The 20,674-nt window shown below is 46.9% G+C and overlaps 1 protein-coding gene across 10 annotated transcripts in view; it reads right to left on the reverse strand.

The window, feature by feature from the left end:
- LOC148029206 (calcium-transporting ATPase 4, plasma membrane-type-like) overlaps nt 1-20,674 on the reverse strand; it is a 235,347-nt gene that overhangs the window by 150,939 nt on the left and 63,734 nt on the right. For 6 of the 10 annotated variants that reach the window (XR_015692390.1, XM_087687971.1, XM_087687969.1 and 3 more), the window contains 6 exons: nt 16,867-16,936; nt 16,600-16,670; nt 15,507-15,590; nt 15,342-15,419; nt 15,145-15,216; nt 13,523-13,689 (listed from right to left, as the gene is read on the reverse strand). Coding sequence is in view for 9 of the 10 variants with exons in the window: in XM_087687971.1 (XP_087544097.1) it covers nt 13,523-13,689; nt 15,145-15,216; nt 15,342-15,419; nt 15,507-15,590; nt 16,600-16,670; nt 16,867-16,936 (542 nt within the window). In the remaining variant the exon portion in view is untranslated. The remainder of the gene's footprint in view (nt 1-13,522; nt 13,690-15,144; nt 15,217-15,341; nt 15,420-15,506; nt 15,591-16,599; nt 16,671-16,866; nt 16,937-20,674) is intronic. The other 4 variants (XM_087687972.1, XM_087687974.1, XM_087687970.1 and 1 more) reach the window with 3 other exon arrangements.

Raw genomic sequence — 20,674 nt, forward strand, 5'->3', positions numbered from 1 at the left:
GTTACTCCCCAGTTCACCACATGCGTCCACGAAGGGGGTCATACACATGGTCCCCTGGTACAGGGGCTTTACTATGGAGGCGTTTGCACTCCACAACAAGTTTCTTCGGCACCTGGTCACCCTTCTTTTCCCCGGCCTGGCGATTGAGTATCGCCAATTGGTGGAAGACTTTGGACGGCTTTTTGGCACTATCCTTCCCGCATCCTTCGCGGAGTCCCAAAGGTACGGGTGGCAGTAAAAGAGATCAAGAATATCCCACAATTCCTAGAGATTGAGGCAGGCGGGCACTCCTTTAGGCAGCAGGTCATTGTGACGGGGCAGCCAGGGCAGTGCCTGCACTGCCACAGCTTTGGGCATGAGGCAACAGGTTGCACGCATTTCAGAGCCAAGGTGGCTCCGCCGACAGGCCCGCAGGTGAACGTTGATGGCTTCACACGGGTTCAGAGACGACAAAGAGGGAGATGGCAGGGGGGGCGCAGTCAGTGTCTCGTACCCAGCCTTGGCAGTAGGAAGCAGGTGGGCGTGCGACGCCCCCTTGGCAGAGCACTCCACAGCCCCTCCTGCCCGCCCCACCCGCCAGGACCCCAGCCCCCCAAATCCACCACCCGCGCCACAGACTACCTCTCCTGAGTTCCCATAGCCCCCACACCCACCTCCGTCCCCATCCCATCCCCCCCCCCCCCACTGACCCTGGCCCACAGCCCCCCACTTCCAAGACCAATAGTCCCCCCCCCCACACCCACCATGTACTTCCATCCATCCTACCATCCCTCGATCATCCTCCCCCCCACCACCTCCCGTACCAAGCACCCCCCCTGATCCGCACCTGGATCAGGCGATCCCCCCTAGACCCACCCCCCTCCTCCCATAAGAGGTGATGAGCCACACACGCCTACATCCTCTTCGCAGCAAGAGACCTTCCCCTCCCATACAACCACCAGCTCATCCACCCCTGCTACCCGTCACACTTTTTCGAGACAAGCACACCTGTTGCCACGGGAGTTCTTCCGCAGTGGCCCATGGTCCTACTCGAGAGTTGCGGAGCGCGGAGAGTTCCCACTACCTCTAGAGGTGGGAATCTTCGTGGTTCACAAGTCAAGGAGGGGCAAGGTCCATCTACTAGCACCACCGAATGGACCAAACTACGGTTTTTTTCTTCACTCCTCTCACTCAGGGGAGTGGACGAAGACACGAATAGAGGAAGAGTTGAAGAGTCAGGTGGCGGACCACACCTCCCAGTGGATGGGAGAAGAAGAACTAGCATTGTTTGCACAACAGTGGCCTGGTTGCATGATGGACATTAACTAGTGGGTTGGTGCCAAGGTCTCTCACCTAAGCATCATCTTTCGAGCCCCTCCACAGTGGAGAGCTCCGAGGGATGTGATCAAGTGGCCCCAAGCGGTCCGTTTCTACCAGTGCACAGAGTCTCCACTCTCAGCATGGTTGATAGATGCATTGATAGTACCACCTGGAATTTCTATCACCCCTATGGTCCAGCCAAGGGACAGCATGGGGAAATGGAGCTCGCCGTCCAAACCGACGGCAAAGCGTACCTGCATGCCTCATAGCTCCTCCTCGTCATCAGCAGCCTCCACACCGAACAGATGCCTGTTCGAGCAGTCACAAGTTTTCCCATGAGCTTACACCTTGCATCTTGGAATGTGAATAGCCTCCACTACAATGCGGCACATGGTTCCAGGAAATTGATTGTTCGACAGGAGTTGCAACCTGCCCTTTCCAGACAGATCGACATCCTACTTCTACAGGAGCACAAGCTCACCCCCACCCAGGCCCAACCGGTAGGGAAGGTACTCCCAGGCAGCTCGCACACTTACTGGGAGCACGCCATAGGTGCCCATGGTAGGAGTGGAGGCATATGCACCTCTATTGGTCCGAGTCTTACCACTTGTGTTTGAGACCACGGGACAATAGTAGTAGGGAGGGTGTTATGGATCAGATTGGATATTAGGGACTCGTGCCTTGGAGTCCTTAATATCTATGCCCCTACGGAGGTTAGGGCACGCAGCAGGTTCTGGGTGGAGATCGCGGAAGGACTCCCAGAGGTGGACTCCTGGATTGTTGGAGGAGACTTCAACAACCTAGAGGCTTTGGAGCACCAGCAGGGCAGAGGAAGAAACTACTAGGGCATGGCCGGGGAGGAGCCGGAGGCATGGGAGGTGTTTCTACTGGTAGTAGGAGCACGCGATGCCTGGAGAGACCCTGCCTTCCACAGGAGGGAGAGGTCATTGGACTTCTCTTGGGGATACAGGCGGCTAGGTGGAGTCCTGCTAGAGTGGTTAGACAGGTTTTATGTGGGAGAGTGGGGAGGCTCTCGACGAGGCCAGATTGGGCACTTGGCGGGCACCACGTTGTCCGATCAATGCCCGGTTCTCCTGACACTAGATCCCCCAGCATCTGCCCTAGATACACAATCTTGTCGAATCCCTAGCTCGATCTATAGGAGGGAGGAGGTGATGAGACAGATAGAGCAGATTTGGACCAGAGGGTGGGGCAGGAGGGGCTACACCACAAAGGAGGTTGCAGAGGCCCTAGCTGAGTCAAGCAAAATCTGCCAAGAGGCAGCCATACAAGCCAGGCAACAGAGCTGGGAGGCGAGAGCACTCCGACGGGACCTTGCAGCCACGCAGAGATTATTACAGGAGGCACCAAGGGATCCCACTCTCCATGCACAAGAGGTGCGTGCGCAAGCAGCCATTGCTGGCCTAGAGGACAGGCGCTCTGAGTTCTCTTTCCACACCCCAGCAGCTTTTAGGGCGCGGAAGGGGGACACGATGTGCAGGGAGTTTTTTCAGGTGCACCAGCCTCGCACCTCAGGAGAGCAGACACGCAGCCTCCGAGATCAGTATGGGAGGACCAGTTCTAGCCCAGACAAGGTGATGGAGATTGCCATCAACTACTATAGTCGCCTCTTCCAGCAAGAGACAACCTCAGCTAGAGGAGAGCGATATAGACAGCAGGTCTGGGATAATATCCCGTCCCTCGTCACAGAGGAGATGGGACGCTCCCTCATAGCCCCCTTCATAGAGAAGGAACTAGAGGAGGCTTTCCACACACAGGATGGGTAGAAATGCCCAGGGGAGGATGGCCTCTCTAAGGCTTTCTTCACTACCTTCTGGGAAGTGGTGAAGGACCCCCTACTGATGGCCTTTCAGGAGATTTTCACTTTAGGACAGATGCCAGGGAGTCTATTGGCAGGCCTTATCAGTCTTCTCCCCAAAGGGGGAGACCGGTTGGAGCTTCCCCAATGGAGACCGATCACCTTATTGTTACTGGCCTATAAGACACTGGCAAAGATGATTGGTAGGCGACTACGCCCCTTGCTTCCAGACATCATCCATAACACACAGACAGGCTTTGTCCAAGATAGGAGCATCCTGGACAATGTATTCACCTTCTTTGAGGCGACAGAGTGGGCCTAGTACAGTGGGCAGAGACTGGCCGTACTAGTCTTGGATTTTGAGAAAGCCTATGACAAGGTGGACTAGGATTTCCTAGAGGGCACCATGGTGAGGTTGGGTTTCCCCCAGGCTTGGATTTTCGAGGTCTCCGCACTTTACAGATCGGCCACCAGCAAGTTCTCATAGGAGGGAGGCGAGGGGAGGAGTTTTGGTTGGAGAGATCGGTCGTACAGGACTGCCCCCTGGCCCATAGTGCTGGTAAATAATTTTCTCTCATAGTGTTGGTAGTTGCTGCTCACAATAATTTTCTCTCACTTTGGAGGACTTACTGTTTTCAATTGCAAACCTAGTGGTAAATAATTTTCTCTCATAGTGTTGGTAGTTGCTGCTCACAATAATTTTCTCTCACTTTGGAGGACTTACTGTTTTCAATTGCAAACCTAGTGGTAAATAATTTTCTCTCATAGTGTTGGTAGTTGCTGCTCACAATAATTTTCTCTCACTTTGGAGGACTTATTGTTTTCAATTGCAAACCTAGTGGTAAGCCTTTTTTATGGTTAAGACACATAGTGTTGGTAGTTGCTGCTCACAATAATTTTCTCTCACTTTGGAGGACTTACTGTTTTCAATTGCAAACCTAGTGGTAAGCATGTTGGACAATGAAAAGCAAAACACCTTTGATCATAAACAAGTAATTATTGCAAAAACTGCTACATGTAGGGTAGAAAATAACTTGATGTTGTTGCATAGACTATGGGACGCGTGCGTGGTGAAGGATGAAATGGCTTCAAACTCTTAGTTTCTGGTGAAGAAATGTGCCCCAAGTGTTACTACCTTGGATGCAAGACGCAACACCAAAGTGCAGTTGAGCATTTTTGTCCTTCTCTTCCTAGTCATCAAGGGCTTGCAAGAACATCTTTCTCAGTCTTTAGTCATTCTTTGCTAGGTTTTGTGAGGAAATACAAGTTTGCGACGAATACACAGGGACTGTGTGAACACGACTAACATAAAATTTTGGGTTATGTCCAAGTTATGGCTGATTCCACGTATAGTGCGATAGGACAAGAGATTACACAATATGAGCTTATATCTGGTCCCTTTAAATTCATAATTGAAGATGAAGATCATGACGGTGAAGGTTGCACCCTAAACCCAGTACAAGAAGAATGTTAGCATCTAGAAAATGTCAAGTTTATTGGTATAAAGAGAGATTCAAGCATGGTAGATAAGGTTGGGGATGAGGGTGGGCTTAAAAAATGCATGTGTGCAGGCTTGAAGGATACTCTCAAGGACACTAACTTCAATGCAAGCGATGAAGGTGATCATAGTTTGCACAAGTCAGGTGACAACCTAAAGCATGTTAAAAGCATCCTCAAGAACACATTGATTTCAAAGTCTACTCTTGAAAGTTGGCTAAACCAATGTGAGAAGACTCGCAAGAAGTTGAGAGAGCAAAATCCACCAAGAGATGATATGTTTGAGCTTGCCACAGAAGATCTTAATGGTGCATCCTTGCCTTGAGTATGGTGCCATGAATGTGAAGCTCCTTATGGATCACGAGTCATTGGCAAGCAATCCATTTACTTGTGTCTTTCTAATTTCATGAGAACCCATATATTGAAAGGTCAAGCACATCAAATAAGATATTTGACAAATCGAGGGTTCAAGGTGGGAGCGACATCTAGCTCAAAAGACGTAGAGGAAAGCAATGAAGATAATATGGTTGCAGTTTTAGCTACAGTAGAGGAGATGGATATTTATAATAGCACTCATGAAGGCAAGTGACATATTTTTAACCATTGAAACCTCCAATAAAATATTATTTTCATATACGACAATTATTGGTTTATGAAAGAGTTGAGCTTTAGTAAGGTTTGGGTTTGTTTTAAAATCACTTTTGCATATGTATCTTAGGGCTAATTTCTAATCATTTTGGAGATTAATTTGTGAGAGTTTTCACTTAAAATCATACAAGATTTGATTTTGAGCATATTGAGGCAACATTGAATGACTACAAAGATAAAGGGAGAGTAAGAGTTGTATGCAAGTATGATTAGAAATGGTTGCATTTGTGCCCTTCAAGATCAGACTTGCATACAATTCTCACATACCATATCAAGTCAAAGTCTCACATCATGGCGATATCCAAAAAAAATCTACCAACCATGTAGTTTTGACAAATGCTAGAGGGCAACCAAAGAAGCTCTTTCATGCAGATCCATAATAAAAGTCAATGAGCTCTTTTCTTCAGCCAACCAAAGAAAGTACCATACTAACAGATTTAGAAGGACCTTTTTTTGCAAGTAAAATGTGATTGATTATATTACTCAAAAAAACTGATTACAATTCAGTGCTCATGCTCAACAGGCTAGCTAGAGCTGATGAAAGTCACAAATACATCATGTATACAAGCCTCTCAAGGCGGTTTGGGGGGGATGGGGGCCAAGAAGCTTGGAGGGGAGGTGTATCGCCATTTGGGGCTGCCTGCCTGCATCACGAAAAACAGGTCCTGGCTGCCCCAAGTGCACATGAAATGACATTGGAGTTCCTAACGAGCCTTGGACTCGCCCTGCACCTGATCCCATCGGCCACAGAAGGAGTGGATGATGGAGATCCAAAGCTTTGCTAAGGTCCCATGTACCGAAAGTCTCTCTCTGCCAAAAGCCTCCTGACACCGTGCCTTCCAGATATGCCAACCAGTAAGACTCCCTATGATCTCCCATACCTCAGAGCGGTCCGCTGTGGACTCTAGTACTTGGCGGATGGGTAGAACCTCTAAATCGACCATTGCGCACGACCCAGCCTCGATAATGAATATCGTGTCTTGCATCCCGGCCTCATACAGAACATGACGACCCTAGCTGACCGCCTGCCAGCAAAAAGCTCCCCATGAGATACATCCAAGGCTGGGTGCTATACGGCGAAGAATCCGGCATGCTTCTCTCCACACAAGCTACACTGCCTCACATGACCAAAGGTAGTGCTTTGGGGTTTCCAGAGGTTGCTCTGTGCAACGCTTACAACCTCCCTCCTGCATCCGGGCAAGCCAACTTCCCAGCGCCAAGCCCCCATGCACCACCAGCCATAAAAAATACGATACCCTCATCGGCCTCCAGCTATCCCAAAGGTGGCGCCAGAAGGTCCGTCGGAAAGGCTCTGTGATATTGTGTTGCGCCTTGTGCCTGCGGAGCCCAATCCATAACCTCCTGCATCAGTAAGTGTCTACCAATCCTGGTGGTGTACTCCAGGAACCTCGCTGGCTTCTTGGTGACTGCAGTGGACAGCCATAGTCACTCTCCCAGATCCCACTCCAGCTCATCAAGTGGCCTACCCTCCCAGATCTAGAGGCGCCACTCCTTGAGCTCTTACTAAAAGACAAAAGGGTCCAGCCGCCATATCTTTCCCTAAAGGCCAATCGCCCGGATTCTCTTCCATGAAAGGACACCTATCCCCTCATCCTGCTGCCCTTTGTCAAGAGCCAGATGCCCCCTCTCCTGTACGTTGCAGAAGGTCCCAGGTGGAGCGCCGCCCACTCTACCTGCCACCTGGAGGGGGATGCCTACTGGAGAGAACCTAGCGGCCCATACCTTCCCGGGCTCTATCGGCTCTCGTATCAGGGGAGCAAGCCACTCCTGAGGTATTGTTGCGTCTATCTCCCTTCTCCTCAACTCCACTCCTCTCTAGCAACCTGATACTCGCTACAACACCTCCTTGTCCACCATCTTGTACACCTCTCGCCATGTCCTGATGGTACGAGCTGGGCCAGCCTCCCAACCAGCCCACTAGATGTGGGGGCACTCGCCAATCTGTGCCCCTTCCCATCCCTGACCTGGGGGTTCCAAATCACTGGCTGACGGTCTATCTCCTCCTAGCAGCCTAGGGGACTCTGGATTAGGGCCTTACAGAGGCCCTGCCACACACGGAGCAAGAGGCGTAGGAAAGGTGATCTAGGGGGGATGATCTGGGCTGACGTAAAGATCCATCTCAGGGACGGCCTCCACTCACCGCCAAGCCTTACTCTACAATCCTGGAGACCCTCCTGCAATAGAACCTTCTAGGTCTTCCCACCGGGTGTGAGACCGCAGACAACTAGCTTGCCCAAGAGGGCCATACTCTGATACTCTAGGTCTATGATCCCAAGCCCTCCCTCTAACCAATGCCGTATGATGGTCGCCCACGTCACCTTGGCCCTAGAATCCTTGGAGCCGTCTAAACTGGACCAAAGGAAGTTCCGCACTAGGCGGCGAAGCTGCACTACGCAGGAAGTGCCAGTCAAAACCAAAGTTATGTATTCCTTATGTCTGACCATACATCTATCATCATCAAAGGTGAGTTGCAATTCACACCTTGCCAAAGAATAAATAGATAGTAAATTCTTCTTTATGCTTGGTACAAATAAGGCATCTTGCAAGCGGAGAATAGAGCCATCAATGGCTGTTAACACAATCTCCCCAATGCCTCTAACAAGGTATGATGCATTATTGGCACACTATACAAAGTTGCTAACTAGGGCTGCAATAACAAAAGAAAAAAAATCTCTATAAGATGTTATGTGCCTGGAAGCACCGCTATCAAAAAACCATGTGCTCGTATCCTCAGTAGAGCTAAATGCTCTATCAGTCCAAGAAGAGTCATAATTGCATGTGTAAAAACAATAGTCCCTATCTGCAACAAAAGACGAGTACTCAGTAGCAGTGGAAGGTGCATCAAAAAGAGACATCCTTGACTTCTCCTTGGCTATGCGCTTTCTACATTCTGTGATGTAGTGTCCTGGATTTTTGCAATAGTGACACTTGCCCTTCTTGGCTTGCATGCCCCCCTGTTTCTTGCTGCCGTGTGAAGTATTTGAAGTCCCAGAGCTCTGTGGAGCATTTTGAGCTTGGCCACCCTTGCCTTTCTGGCTTGCCATAAAAGCCTACTCAAAGGCTATAACATCCACACCACTGTTCTTTGTTGTCTACTCTTCCTCTAAGAGCAAACTGACCAACTGAAGGAAAGAAAGTGGATGTGGGGAAATACTCATAGTGAGGTTTAAGGCCCCGTATGAAAGGCCAAACATGAGGGCAGTAATGAATTCAAAGTAGTGGATATCAATTGTGCATCTGAGTAGTACTCATCTACATTCATAAGCTGCCCACACAAGTCCTGAATTTTATTTTGATGATCTTGCATAGAATCACCCTCATTCATCTTCACAATCTCAAGCTCTTTCTTCAAGAAAGAGATGTGTGTCTCATTCTTTCCAGCACACATCTGCTCTAAGGTCAGCCATGCTTCTCGTGAAGAAGCTGCAAACTGAATGTGGGGTATGATAGACCGTTGAACTACCAATGCAATCAGTGACAAAGCCTGTGAATCCTGCGTGTCCTGTGCCTTTTGTGTTGCGGCTCTCTAGGGAAGTGGCTGAGTTGGAGCGGGCTAAGTTGCTTGTTCTCCACGTCCTCTTGGAGGAGGTGTAGCAAGAGCCACAACTCGGGCCTAACTTCTTCACTGCTAACATAATCCCAAAGATTCTTTGCAATCAGCACATTCTTCATCATAAATGACCATACGGAATAGTTGTTGCCATCCAACCTATCCTCCTTGGACACATATATAAATATATCACCTCCCTAATTTGCCATGATAAATGTCACTGATCAAAGAGAAAAATAGCAATATTTCAAATTGGACCAACTTGGAAATCTTAGAATTTACAAAAATTACAGCAAATAATTTTCTCTAATTAGCAAATTTTAACACAATTTGACAAAAACTGTCTGAAATGCACGCTATACAAGATGCGAAAAGTGCTCAGCATCACTGAAAATGCAAAATCCCCAAAGTTTCTTGTCCCAAAATGCACAAAATCAATCTATTTCAAACTATCACATTGATGTACATTTGCCAATCTCTGATTTGACAACAAAAGCCCCAAAATTTTGATCCAAAATTGCACAAAAACTTTGCAAAAAATGTGTCCTAGACACTTGTTGAAGCAAACAGATGCTTCGCGAGCACAAGTCCCTTGCAAGACATGAACTCTAAATTAAAATTTTGAAAAATTAAAGGATTTTTGTTTTTGTTTATCTTTGTGCTCGAGCTGGAGATGGGTGGGCTATTGTGATGGCACTCAAGACCAAGCGGTGCTAGCGTGTTAAGGGCAGCCAGGGACAAGAGCCAAAGGTGGAAGCACTAGAAGCTAGGGCTTATGGCGGCCAGACCAACTGGAGGGACGAGGCGTAATAGGCCGGGTCCTGCAGGCAGAGGCACTATAGGCAAAGGCGCATAGAGCTACAAGCCTACTAGGGTGCTCGCTGGTGGCGCTCGAGACTAGGCACTTGGCTCTACACAAGGGGCAAGTGCTGTGGAGAATGGCGACGGAAGCGTTGCTAGAGGCAATGCTACAGTTGGCGCCCACTGCAGATGGAAGCAGTGCTTGGGGCACTGGAGGCAGACAGGTCAGCCGACTTGGCGCTACACAAGCGGACCTAGTGGGTCGGGAGGGCTGCCCTGACTAGCGGTGCAACTAAAGCTAATGACTGGAAGAGGCACTGCCTGGGGCAATGCTGCAAGTTTGGTGGTGGGGCAAATCGTTGGACTGAATGTCGAGAAGCTGGAGTGTGGCGGTGAGCTAGGCTAAGCAAAGGGATGCTCTGATACCAAATATGAGAGGTGAGAGGATGCACAAGGATCATAGCTTGAGCTCACCTGCAAGTACAGTCGACAGTGAAGAGAGTGTGTGAGTGTGATCTCGAGCTCAACTACAAGTACAACTGACAATAAAGAGAGTATGTGAGTGTGCTAGCCCGACACCCAAAATGCAATGACCTCGTGTGTAAAGTACAACTTACACCTTAGGGTTGTAAGAGGGTGTTCACACCCACAGGGTGTAAAACACAATAAGTGCCCAAACTGTGTAACATAGACACATAAAATAAAAAGAAATAAATCTGGGGAAAAAAACCTCTTGTATGGAGAGTAAAAAGTGTCGTAGTGTCCTACTGAGGATCATCAACACTCCTCTGTGAGCATAGGCGTGAGTCAAACCCAACAACAATATCTACAAATGTAGAGCCTATAGACAATATTTGCAAATGCAGAGCCTATAGCATAGTCGGAGCTAGATATCCCATGCTATTTGGAGGAGACACCTCCCTCAAAATAGGAGGGATCCATGGATTCTTGTGCTAAGGTGGCTTGGGGGACCATCATATCACATCACTCCGAGGGGCCCTAGGGATCATTGATGGAGACTATCACAGTCAGACCTTGCTGGGCAAGCTAGTGGTCTGAGGGCTCATTCTAAGCAAGTAGACATGCAAGGTCCTCCTCCAAGTTGCCTTTTAGGAGTGTGAACCTCAACTAGACAAGGAGTGGATACCATCCTCGAGATGGATCTTCATTACAACACCAATTGTACTACCTAGGTCTTCCTTTCTTTGTGGCCTACTACAGGTCTAGCAAAGTCTACATATGTCCCTAGAGCAAAAGGACCCAACGTGCCAAGAAGAGATCGACAAATAGGCTCTTGTTTGAAATCCATATATCCGCCATAGCTCGCGTGCAAGCTTCGATCCTTCTCACCTTTCAATTGGTATCAGAGCTTGGTGTCCTCTTGCTCGAGCTCGACTCGGTGCTTGCTTAGCTTCGCATTGACTCCCTTCTTGCATTGGATCTCCATCCCGGCAGTCATATCCGATCTCCCCGAGCTCCCGTCACTCCCCGGATTCCCGAGCACCTTCCCGGCCTATTGAGACACCTTCAAGCCATTGGTACTAAGGTATTTGATCATTCTTTTAGGGTTTTATTTCAGTCTATAGGTTGCAAATAGCAAGGGCAGCCATGGCTTCAAACCCTTGAAGCTTATTCCCCTCATATTGTGCCTTACACCTATCAAGGCTCAAAGAGGCTTGTCATAGGCCTTTGATAGGTCCTTCTTGAGCCCCCCATTATCCCCTTTCAGCCCACGTGGAGCAGTAGCAAGTTCAGCACCAACATGACAGATTGCGCCATTTTTCCAGGCTGTTAGCACTCGTCTACTTCAGCTCCACACTTGGCCATTGCTTGTTGCTCTCTACCTTAATCAAGAGGACTATTAGACTTCATGTTTGATGTCATTCAAGCTGTGGGCATTGGTCTTGATCATTCGGGGCTGATTTCTTCAGATTTGGGACTATCATAAACTGTCATAACAGGCTGAAAACAGGGCAGCAAGATTGGCATTAGCATTTGTTGCTTACACTCCATTCCGGTTGTGCTATTTGATGCCTGTATGCGGCCTACATGATGCCTAGTGCCTTGGAAATGTATGCACATGATTATGCCATGATTTTGGCCTGAAATATTGGCTGATTTGGGACTGCCATTTACTGTTATACAGTGCTGGAAATAGGGCAGCCACACTTGGCATTGGCATTTGATGCTTATACTCTACTCCGGTTACCTTGTTTGATGCCCATAACAAGGTGCAACTAGAGAAACGCTCTCACATCTAGTGGATTGATTGGGAGGCTGGCCCCACTCGCTTTATCAAAGTTTGAGGGGATTTCTAGAGGATAGGAGAGGGGCAAAGGCCAAGCAGAGGGAAATTGATAGAACAATCCCTTGGGAATGATTAATCCCTACTCACTGAGAGTCTATGTATCTAGGAGAGAAGTGCCAACACAATTTTCACCTCTTGGCATCCCCCTAGAGGGTGGCAAGAAAACTAGGTGGTTGCCCCCAAGCACCTTGTTCTCAGTACAAGAGGGTGGCTGACTAGCCCTCGATAGAGAACAATAGGATATCACCTTCCTTGACATCCCTTGGATAAGGATTCGTGCCATCGGCTTCCAAAGGAAGTCCTAGAGCAAATGGATCCATACGCAGTTGGTCTGCTGACATCTAGGAGTCATGCCTTTGGATTTGGAAGAGCTGGCCTGAACTAGAGTGGGATCCAAGAGAGTGACTCTGACTGGGGGCCACATTGTAGTAGCCAAGAAGCCAAAGTGCTTCTTGGCCTAGACAAGCAAGATTGGCAGACATGTTCTGATGCAAGCTAATATGGACTAGGCACCCTCATGTAGGAGACATTGGGCAGAGCATAGCATCAAGAATGCTTTTTACCAATCCCTTTAGCAACTCCTTTGGGATATTTGGCAACCAAGGAGAGTGCCCTACCATGTTTGGCTTTAAAACATTGATGCTAACACAATTCCTTTGCTTCACGTACTTTTTTCCTTCCCTCTTCAAGAATCTTTATGATTTCCTCTCCTAAGGACGCATAACCAAATTCATACACACACGTGCAAATGCACATGCTGAATACGCTTTTGCAAAATACTCGATTATTCACTATATAAATTCAATCAAAAAATCAAACCTTTAAAACCCCAAAACTTGAATGACATGTTTCTTGTGACAATGGCTACCACATTGTAATCTTTTCCAACCCAGTCTGTGTCCATCACAGGTATTTCTGCAGCACTTTTCAGCCTGCAGTGTCTTGGTTTTCTACGCTAGCTGCAAAAGTGGCAGTATTGTACTTTCTCTGCTATCATTATACAAGAAACTTCAAAGGTTTATAGGATCCATTTTAACCAACTGAACACTTCCCTAGTTTCGCATCCATGTTCATTTCAAAAGAGAATGAACATAGTCTGTAAAACACACCTTTCATGGATAGTATTTATAGCTTTATAAGAAATTGATGTGGTAGTGAAGTGTGAAGCATGGAGCCCATGCGCACAACATTCATAGTCAACTGATCATGTGTCTATCACATGTAGTTCTGCAGCACTTTTTGGCCCGCACAGAGTGCATTGCTTTTCTCACGTAGCTGCAAAACAGGCAGCATTGTACTTTCTCCACTATCATTATCAAAAACGTTTGAGGATTATATGGTCAATTGCATTCTAATCTAGAAAAAATTCCCTAATTTTCATTCATGTCTGAGTGTGTATATTCTTTGAGAACTCACAGCTCTAGTTAATCAAATCACACCCTGTAAAAACACTATCGTGCCTACTTGTTTACAGCTTTTAAAGTAATTGATCCTGCCAAATTCCATGAACAATCGACTTCATATGCAAGTGGACCTCATTGTCATTGAATTTTTTCCAAATATGAATTTAATTGCTTACCGGACAAGGAGAACCAAAAAGACACAAACTGCAACTGAGATTCCAATCTTTCCTATTGTTTCCGCAAGTTGATTCAACCGGACCTGCAGAGGAGTTTCCTCCTCATTATCAACAGAAAGTGTGGCCATCACTTTTCCCCACTCTGTGTTCATACCAACAGCAGTAATCTGATCCAGAATAGGCAATACTATTATCACCACACAGGTAAAAACGTATCAATGTAAAAATAGAATTAGTTGTTGTATAAAACATTTTGACAGCAAAAAGTGCTAGTTTGCTTGTCTATGCTAATATAAACATCAAAGGATTACTTGGTGGATACATGTGCAGGTATACTTGCTTTGATGGATACTTGAAGCTGCCATGTAGGCATTGACATTTCTTCAGAGCAGCAGTGGTCACCCCTACTACTCAGCATAAGGCAGAAGCTATTATATTGGAGCATAGCGAGATTATCACTGGCAGGGAAGGTGGTAGTGGCAAACCCAGTTTTGTTAGTCACCAAGGGTGGCCAGGTGAGGTGACTCATCAGGAATTTCACTTGGTCGGGTAGAGATATTAGCCCCACAAGGGCTAAGGCAGCTTGGTATTTATTTATCATTTGGCCCAGATGCAGGGACTGTTTGGGGATTATTGACCCAAACAGTCAAAGCATAGTGTTGATGGTGAAGCTGATTGTAAGGGGCGTTCTTCCAGATGAGGAGCCATGGAAGAAGCTACTACTATGGAGATTAAAGGCCATTGCTCCTACTCGTGGAGGACCATGGCAGCCTACCACATATTGGATATTTCAGCACATCTGAGCTACAAGACTTGGAAGAAATTTCAAGCTTAGATTTGCTGCACCTGTTATAGGGGCATGGAGTCTGGTTTTCTCAGGACTTCACCAAATTGACCCAGCCACTCTTGTAGAGAATTGGAGGCAGTCAATTCTCTTCAACCAGCTACTCAAGGCATAGAGAGCCCACACCATTGGAGAGAGGACCCTCCTATCTTGGGAGAGGTTCTATGGAGGACTGACACAAAGACTGCAGGGATGGATGGGGCTCTTCACCAGAGGAGAGATCCTTCTTGCAGTGGTAGCCACCAGCAAGAGTGTGTGTTTACTTTCTCAGTAGAGATTGATGGCAAACTTAGGCTAGAGGATTTGGATCGATCTGACTTCATAGGATGATCCCAACAGTATTAGAGTTATGGCCCATTGTGACAAGACTTGCCACTTAGACCCAGACCCTCAGACTTGCATGATAGATGGATGGAGACATTGGGCATACAGGAGGAGGCCACTATAGAGACTTCAATGGACCCTGGAGAGTGGGTATGGAGAGACCCATTTGCAGAGACACCTCAGGATGTACCCTTCTTTGGGTATACTACTCGGCTGGGGGAGGAGGATACAGATGAGCATGATCAGAGTAATGCCAGCATCTGCTCAGCATTGGACTAGCCAAAATATATCACAACCTGTTTGGAGGAGTTTGAAACACCAAGATAAGAAAAGTGACAATCAACATCCTTATTTCATCCACTGACAACCTAATAGCAATTAGGTTGTGAGAATTCTGAAAGATACAAAAACGACATGTCAAACAAGTAATTTTCAGCAGGTTGCATCTACTAACCATCTGAGTTCCAGATCCATCCAACACTTTACATCCAGATATCAGAAAAGGATGAGTGGCATCTTTAACAGCCTGCTCAAAAACAAAAAAAAGCCATTACCACAAATACTTTTCTAGATTGAGAAGTTTGGAAGGCTTATGATTCATATTATAAGCTAGTGATGTCAAACATGATTATGAAAAAAAAGTCAACTTACCGGTTCACTTTCACCAGTCATACTAGATTCATCTACAACAAGTGTAGTTTTAGATACTAGAAGTCCATCACCAGGGATCTACAGCCCACTAGGCCAAAGATAGATTTAACACAGGATTGGATTCCGCAATGTTTAGTTGGGTCAATATGCTGAGGGGTAGCATACCTGATCACCAATCCCTAGGTGTACAATATCACCAACAAGAAGCTCAAATATGACCAATCTCATCCGTTTTCCTGCCCGTGTAACCTGTTCCATTGCGATGATAATTGGCATTCACTATTTCCCTACTCTACAATTGCTAAACTGTCTATCGTGATTTTTCATAAACATTTTCCAAAAGAATATATTCAAAGCTGGCTATGTTTCTTCAGAATGTTAACAATTTATACACACGTGATAAAATACTAGAAGAATACTGTCATTTGGGTAAGCACTCAGCAAGGGTGACTTCAGTTTCATGGTGATAGTGCAAACAGGGTTTTAATTACAAAATGCAGAAAATCTTACAGGTCATGATAGATGAATATTGGCCTGGAAATACACCATGGCAGATGACCAATAAAAAGTATTGCAATCAATTCAAGGAGAAAATAGATAGATCTAATGTTCTAATTAATTCTTAGTTTATCCTTTTCAAAAAAGTCCAGTGCTTCATTCCAAGCAGCTTCATATGAGTAGTGAAGCTGTTTCTTGCGGGAGGAGAGTTACCTAATTGAAACACACAATCTCATACAATGAGGAGCTCATCACATAGCATTGAAGGTGGCAAAATCCCTAGAATCTGGACGCCTTAACAGTATGTACATAAAATCACCTGTCAGGCATGAGGATACCTCCCTGGAACTATGATGCCAGGCTGCTGCTTTCCAGGACAGAGTTAGCCCAGACTATAACATCTAACAATCCATGAAAAAATTCTCATGGTCTAACACTTAGTCTCTCTCACCAACACTGGCAGGGAGCCTGGCCTTCCTACCATCTCTCATACAGAATCTTGATCTTCCCCTCTCTAGGCTACATCCACAAGTGTGGGAGCTTAAGGTTCTTTGAATCCAAGGGCTCCATGTGTCTAAACTGATTCAGTTGCCGATCTTAAAAAACAAATGACTGCCACCAGACGATTTCTTGGTCCATGATGTAATAAAACGACCATAACATAAATTTAGAGAGATATGGCTTATTCATATCACAATATACTAATATACATGAAGGTGAAGCATGGAAAAAATAACTAGGCAAGGAAGTTTTTCCTTACAGTGACAAGAATCTTTTGGTTTTCAGCACTCAGTGCTCGAAACTGCAGGGATTGTCTGTAATTGCTAGTAGCTGAAGACATGTATAATATATATACAAAGCTTAACCTTGTATCCAATACTGAAGGACAGTTATTAAAAGAAAATGCTCTTAAAGGGCCTTTTTTGTTAAATTGAATTTATGAGTATGGCCTACAGTAATCAAATGACAGCTTCTATCATCAAAAGCAGAAATAATATTTTCAACACAATTTCAACTCAGAGCTTACATGAAACAAATAAGACAAGGACAATTGCAAAACATACGCCACCACCATCATACCAGCCTTTTTTGGGGTCCTGTCATACAAATCATTGAGATTGTAATCTCTAAAACAGTCCAATATAGGTATTATATGGAGACTAGGACATTATTTTATCAGGAAAAACATGCAGCATGGAGCTAGTAGTGAACAGCATCCCATGGTTGCCTGTGTTTTTTCTCAATTACAAGAACCATTTAAAAGGTGACAGGAAAATATACTTGAATTCCTTTACGTTTACATGGTGAACAAGGAACAACACAAGAATTATTTAACAAATATCTCAACTTTAAAACAAGGAACAACCTATTTTGTCCCACACAAGAATTAATTATTTAACAATATCTCAACCTTAAAACCACAAGCTAAAAATTACACAATACAAGCCCTATCAATAGCAAACTAGAAGTAAACTTAAGGGAACACAAGCCCAATCTGATAGCTTGCACGAGAGCATATATTGAATGGTCTGCGTGAGCCAATCTGGAGAGCCTGTCTGATCTAAATGGAAGATCGACCGTGTTCAAGATATAAAGGTGTCCTTCTCCTCCTCATGCACCCAACATCTCAGTAGATCCTCTCTTATGTCCCTCAAGAGTGTGAATAATCTCCATTCATGTCATGGAGGAAGTCTCTATGGTGGAAATGTCTCACTGCTAAATGGTCGATGATGTTACCTAGCAGTCTTCAGCTCAAAATGACACCCCATTTCAGTTACATCCAGCTCCCACTTTGGCAAATGATACCATGTAAGAATACATAGCAAAAAAGAACAATATAACTCAGAGAGAGAGGAGAGGAAGCAAACTAGAGAAACATAGTGGAATGGAAGGAAAAACAACTGACTGATATGAAGGTACAAGGCTGCAATCTGTCAGCCCCTACACACACCAAGCTGTGTCAGTGAGGGCACCAAACACAAGGCAAGAGGAGGTGAAAATGAGGAGCATTGGCTGAATAATGACACAATAGACATGGTGGAGTGGGGGGAAGCCATAAATAAAAGGCTGAAAAGTCGTCTGACCTGCATTAAATTCAGGTCAGACTAGTACAAACTGCTGCCAGGCCATAGACACTGCAGACTAATGCTGCCTGCCCAAGGAGAGATGTTTGTCCTCTCACATGGCACTGCTGCCTGCCCAGAACATGGTAAAAACAGGCTGTTCAAACATATGCAGGCAGGATCTCCACCTTAAATGTCTTGGAGAGAGAAACAATGACAACACACAATATCAGAGCTCCAATGTCCTCATCTGACTCAAACTGAGGCTCACAAGTAGGAGATGACCGTACAAGACACAGTTGTCTGCTAACAACAATAGGGCAGGTCATAGACTGTGTGCTTGGTTGGAATGAGGACCTCCAAGGGAGCATAGCCTATCAGATATCTTATCAATAGCAGAGAATTGTCCCCAGTTCAAAGTTCAAAATTTCTAAGGCAAAATGCAGCACAAGTTATCATCAAAGATAGGAACTCATTGGCAGCATTATTGTTGGAGACATTTGGATAGGTAGATGCTATGGAACTATATAGCAGTAGCATACTCCTACATTGAGACCCTCACATTATATGGACACAGATCAGTCTCAGAGGCAGATGGGAGACTATAGGGTGAGCAAGGCGATAGGCCTTCTTATCTACTTGGGAGTCTGGAACCTTCTTCCACCTAGGGATCCCATGGTTTGGCATTATAAACCACCTTAGTGATTATTCTGCTAGCCTTGTATTTGACATCTCTCTTGGCCAAGGAGTCAAGGATCTACTAACCCTTTGCATCTCAATCCTGCTTTTTTGTATCTCATTTAACAAGCCTCAGTGGCTGCAACATACTCTACCTCTGTAGTAAATACAGGCATGCATTTTTGCACCCTAGACATCCAAGAAATAGCACCCCCAGCAAAGGTGAAGACATAGCCAGAGGTAGAGTCCCTATTTTTTACATGTCCCATATAATCAGAGTCAGTGCTCGACATCACTCCTGCCCAGCAGTTTCTTCCCGTCCTTGATTCTATTCGAAGGAAGCTGACCTACAGGAGCACGGCTCGCCTCTCACTAGCTGGCCGAGCCCTGGTGGTTAACCAGGTCGTCCTAGCGACGGCCTGGTACATCACCTCGTGTTGGTTCTTCTCCTCATCCTGTGTAGTGCAGCCTCGCCGCCTAGTGCTGAACTTCCTTTGGTCATGGTCAAATGGCTCCAAGGATTTCAGGGCCAAGGTGGTGTGGGCAACCATCATACGGCATCGGTCAGAGGGAGGGCTTGGGATCATAGACCCAAAGTATTAGAGTATGGCCCTCTTGGGCAATCTAGTTGTCCGCGGCCTCACACGAGGCGGGGAGACCTGGAAGGTCTTATTGCAAGAGGGTCCTCAGGATTGTGGACCGAGGCTTGGCGGTGACTGGAGGCCGTCCCTGAGATGGATCTTCAGGTCAGCCCAGATCACCCCCCCAGATCACATTTCCTACGCAGCTTACTCCGAGTGTGGACCGAGGCTTGGCGGTGACTGGAGGCCGTCCCTGAGATGGATCTTCAGGTCAGCCCAGATCACCCCCCCAGATCACATTTCCTACGCAGCTTACTCCCAGTGTGGCACGCCCCCCCCCCCCCCCCACCCGCCGGGTGCCTTAGACCACCCTACCGTCTCTCGATCCTCCCCCTCTCACCATCACCCTCGCTGACCAAACCCCCCCCCCCCCCCCGACTAATCCCCACCCAGTATAGGTGACCCCTCCCCGACCCATCCCCACCCCTCCCACAGGAGGTGAGGAGCCCCAAACGCCGACATCCTCCACCCACCAGCAATCTAGCCTCCCCTCCCTCCCTCACACAGCCACCAATTCATCAGTCCATGCCGCCCATCACATCTACCCGAAACAAGTGCAGTTGCTACCACAGGAGTTTTTTCACAATAGGCCATGATCTTACTTGAGAGTTGTGGAGTGCGGAGTGTTTCCACTACCCCTGGAGGTGGGAATCTTCGTGGTACAGCAAGGTCCATCTACTAGCACCACCAGATGGACCAAACTACACCGTCTTGTGTCAAACCTCTCACACAGGAGGCTTGATGATGACTCACGTAGAGGAGGAGGTGAAGAGCCTGGTGGCAGACCACATTTCCCAGTGGATGCAGACCACATTTCCCAGTGGATGGGAGAAGGTGGACTAGCACTTTTCTCCCAGCAGTGGCCGAGTTGCATGATGGACATCAACTGGTGGACAGGGAGACTGAGGTCCCTCATCTGAGCCTTATCTTTCAAGCCCCTCCGTAGTGGAGAGCACCATTAGATGTGATAGAGTGGCCTCTGGCACAGGTGGCCTGTTTCTACTAGTGTACGGAGTCTCGCCTCTCAACCTGGTTGATAGATGCCCTGGTGGTACCACCAGGTGCATCCATCACCCCCATGGTCCCCGCCCGAGGGCTACCACGGGGGAATGGAGTTCACCATCCAGGCTGGCAGCAAAGCGTATCCGCATGCCTCATAGTTCCTCTTCTTCGTTAGCAGCTTCCACACCGAACAGATACTTGTTCGGTTAGTCACAGGTCTCCCCATGATGTTACACCTTGCATTCTGGAATGTGAATAGCCTCCACTATAGTGGGGCAGGTGGTTCCAAGAAGTTGATTGTTCGGCAGGAGTTGCAGTCTGACCTTGCCGAAGGGATCGACATCCTACTTCTACAGGAGCACAAGCTCACTCCCACCCAGGCCTAGAGGGTAGGGAAGGTACTCGCAACGGGCTACTCGCACACTTACTGGGAGAACACCATCGGTGCCCA

The sequence above is a fragment of the Lygodium microphyllum genome, chromosome 11, assembly GCF_053477565.2.
Source record: "Lygodium microphyllum isolate KBCC chromosome 11, Lygodium_microphyllum_v1.1.10, whole genome shotgun sequence".
NCBI lineage: Eukaryota > Viridiplantae > Streptophyta > Polypodiopsida > Schizaeales > Lygodiaceae > Lygodium > Lygodium microphyllum.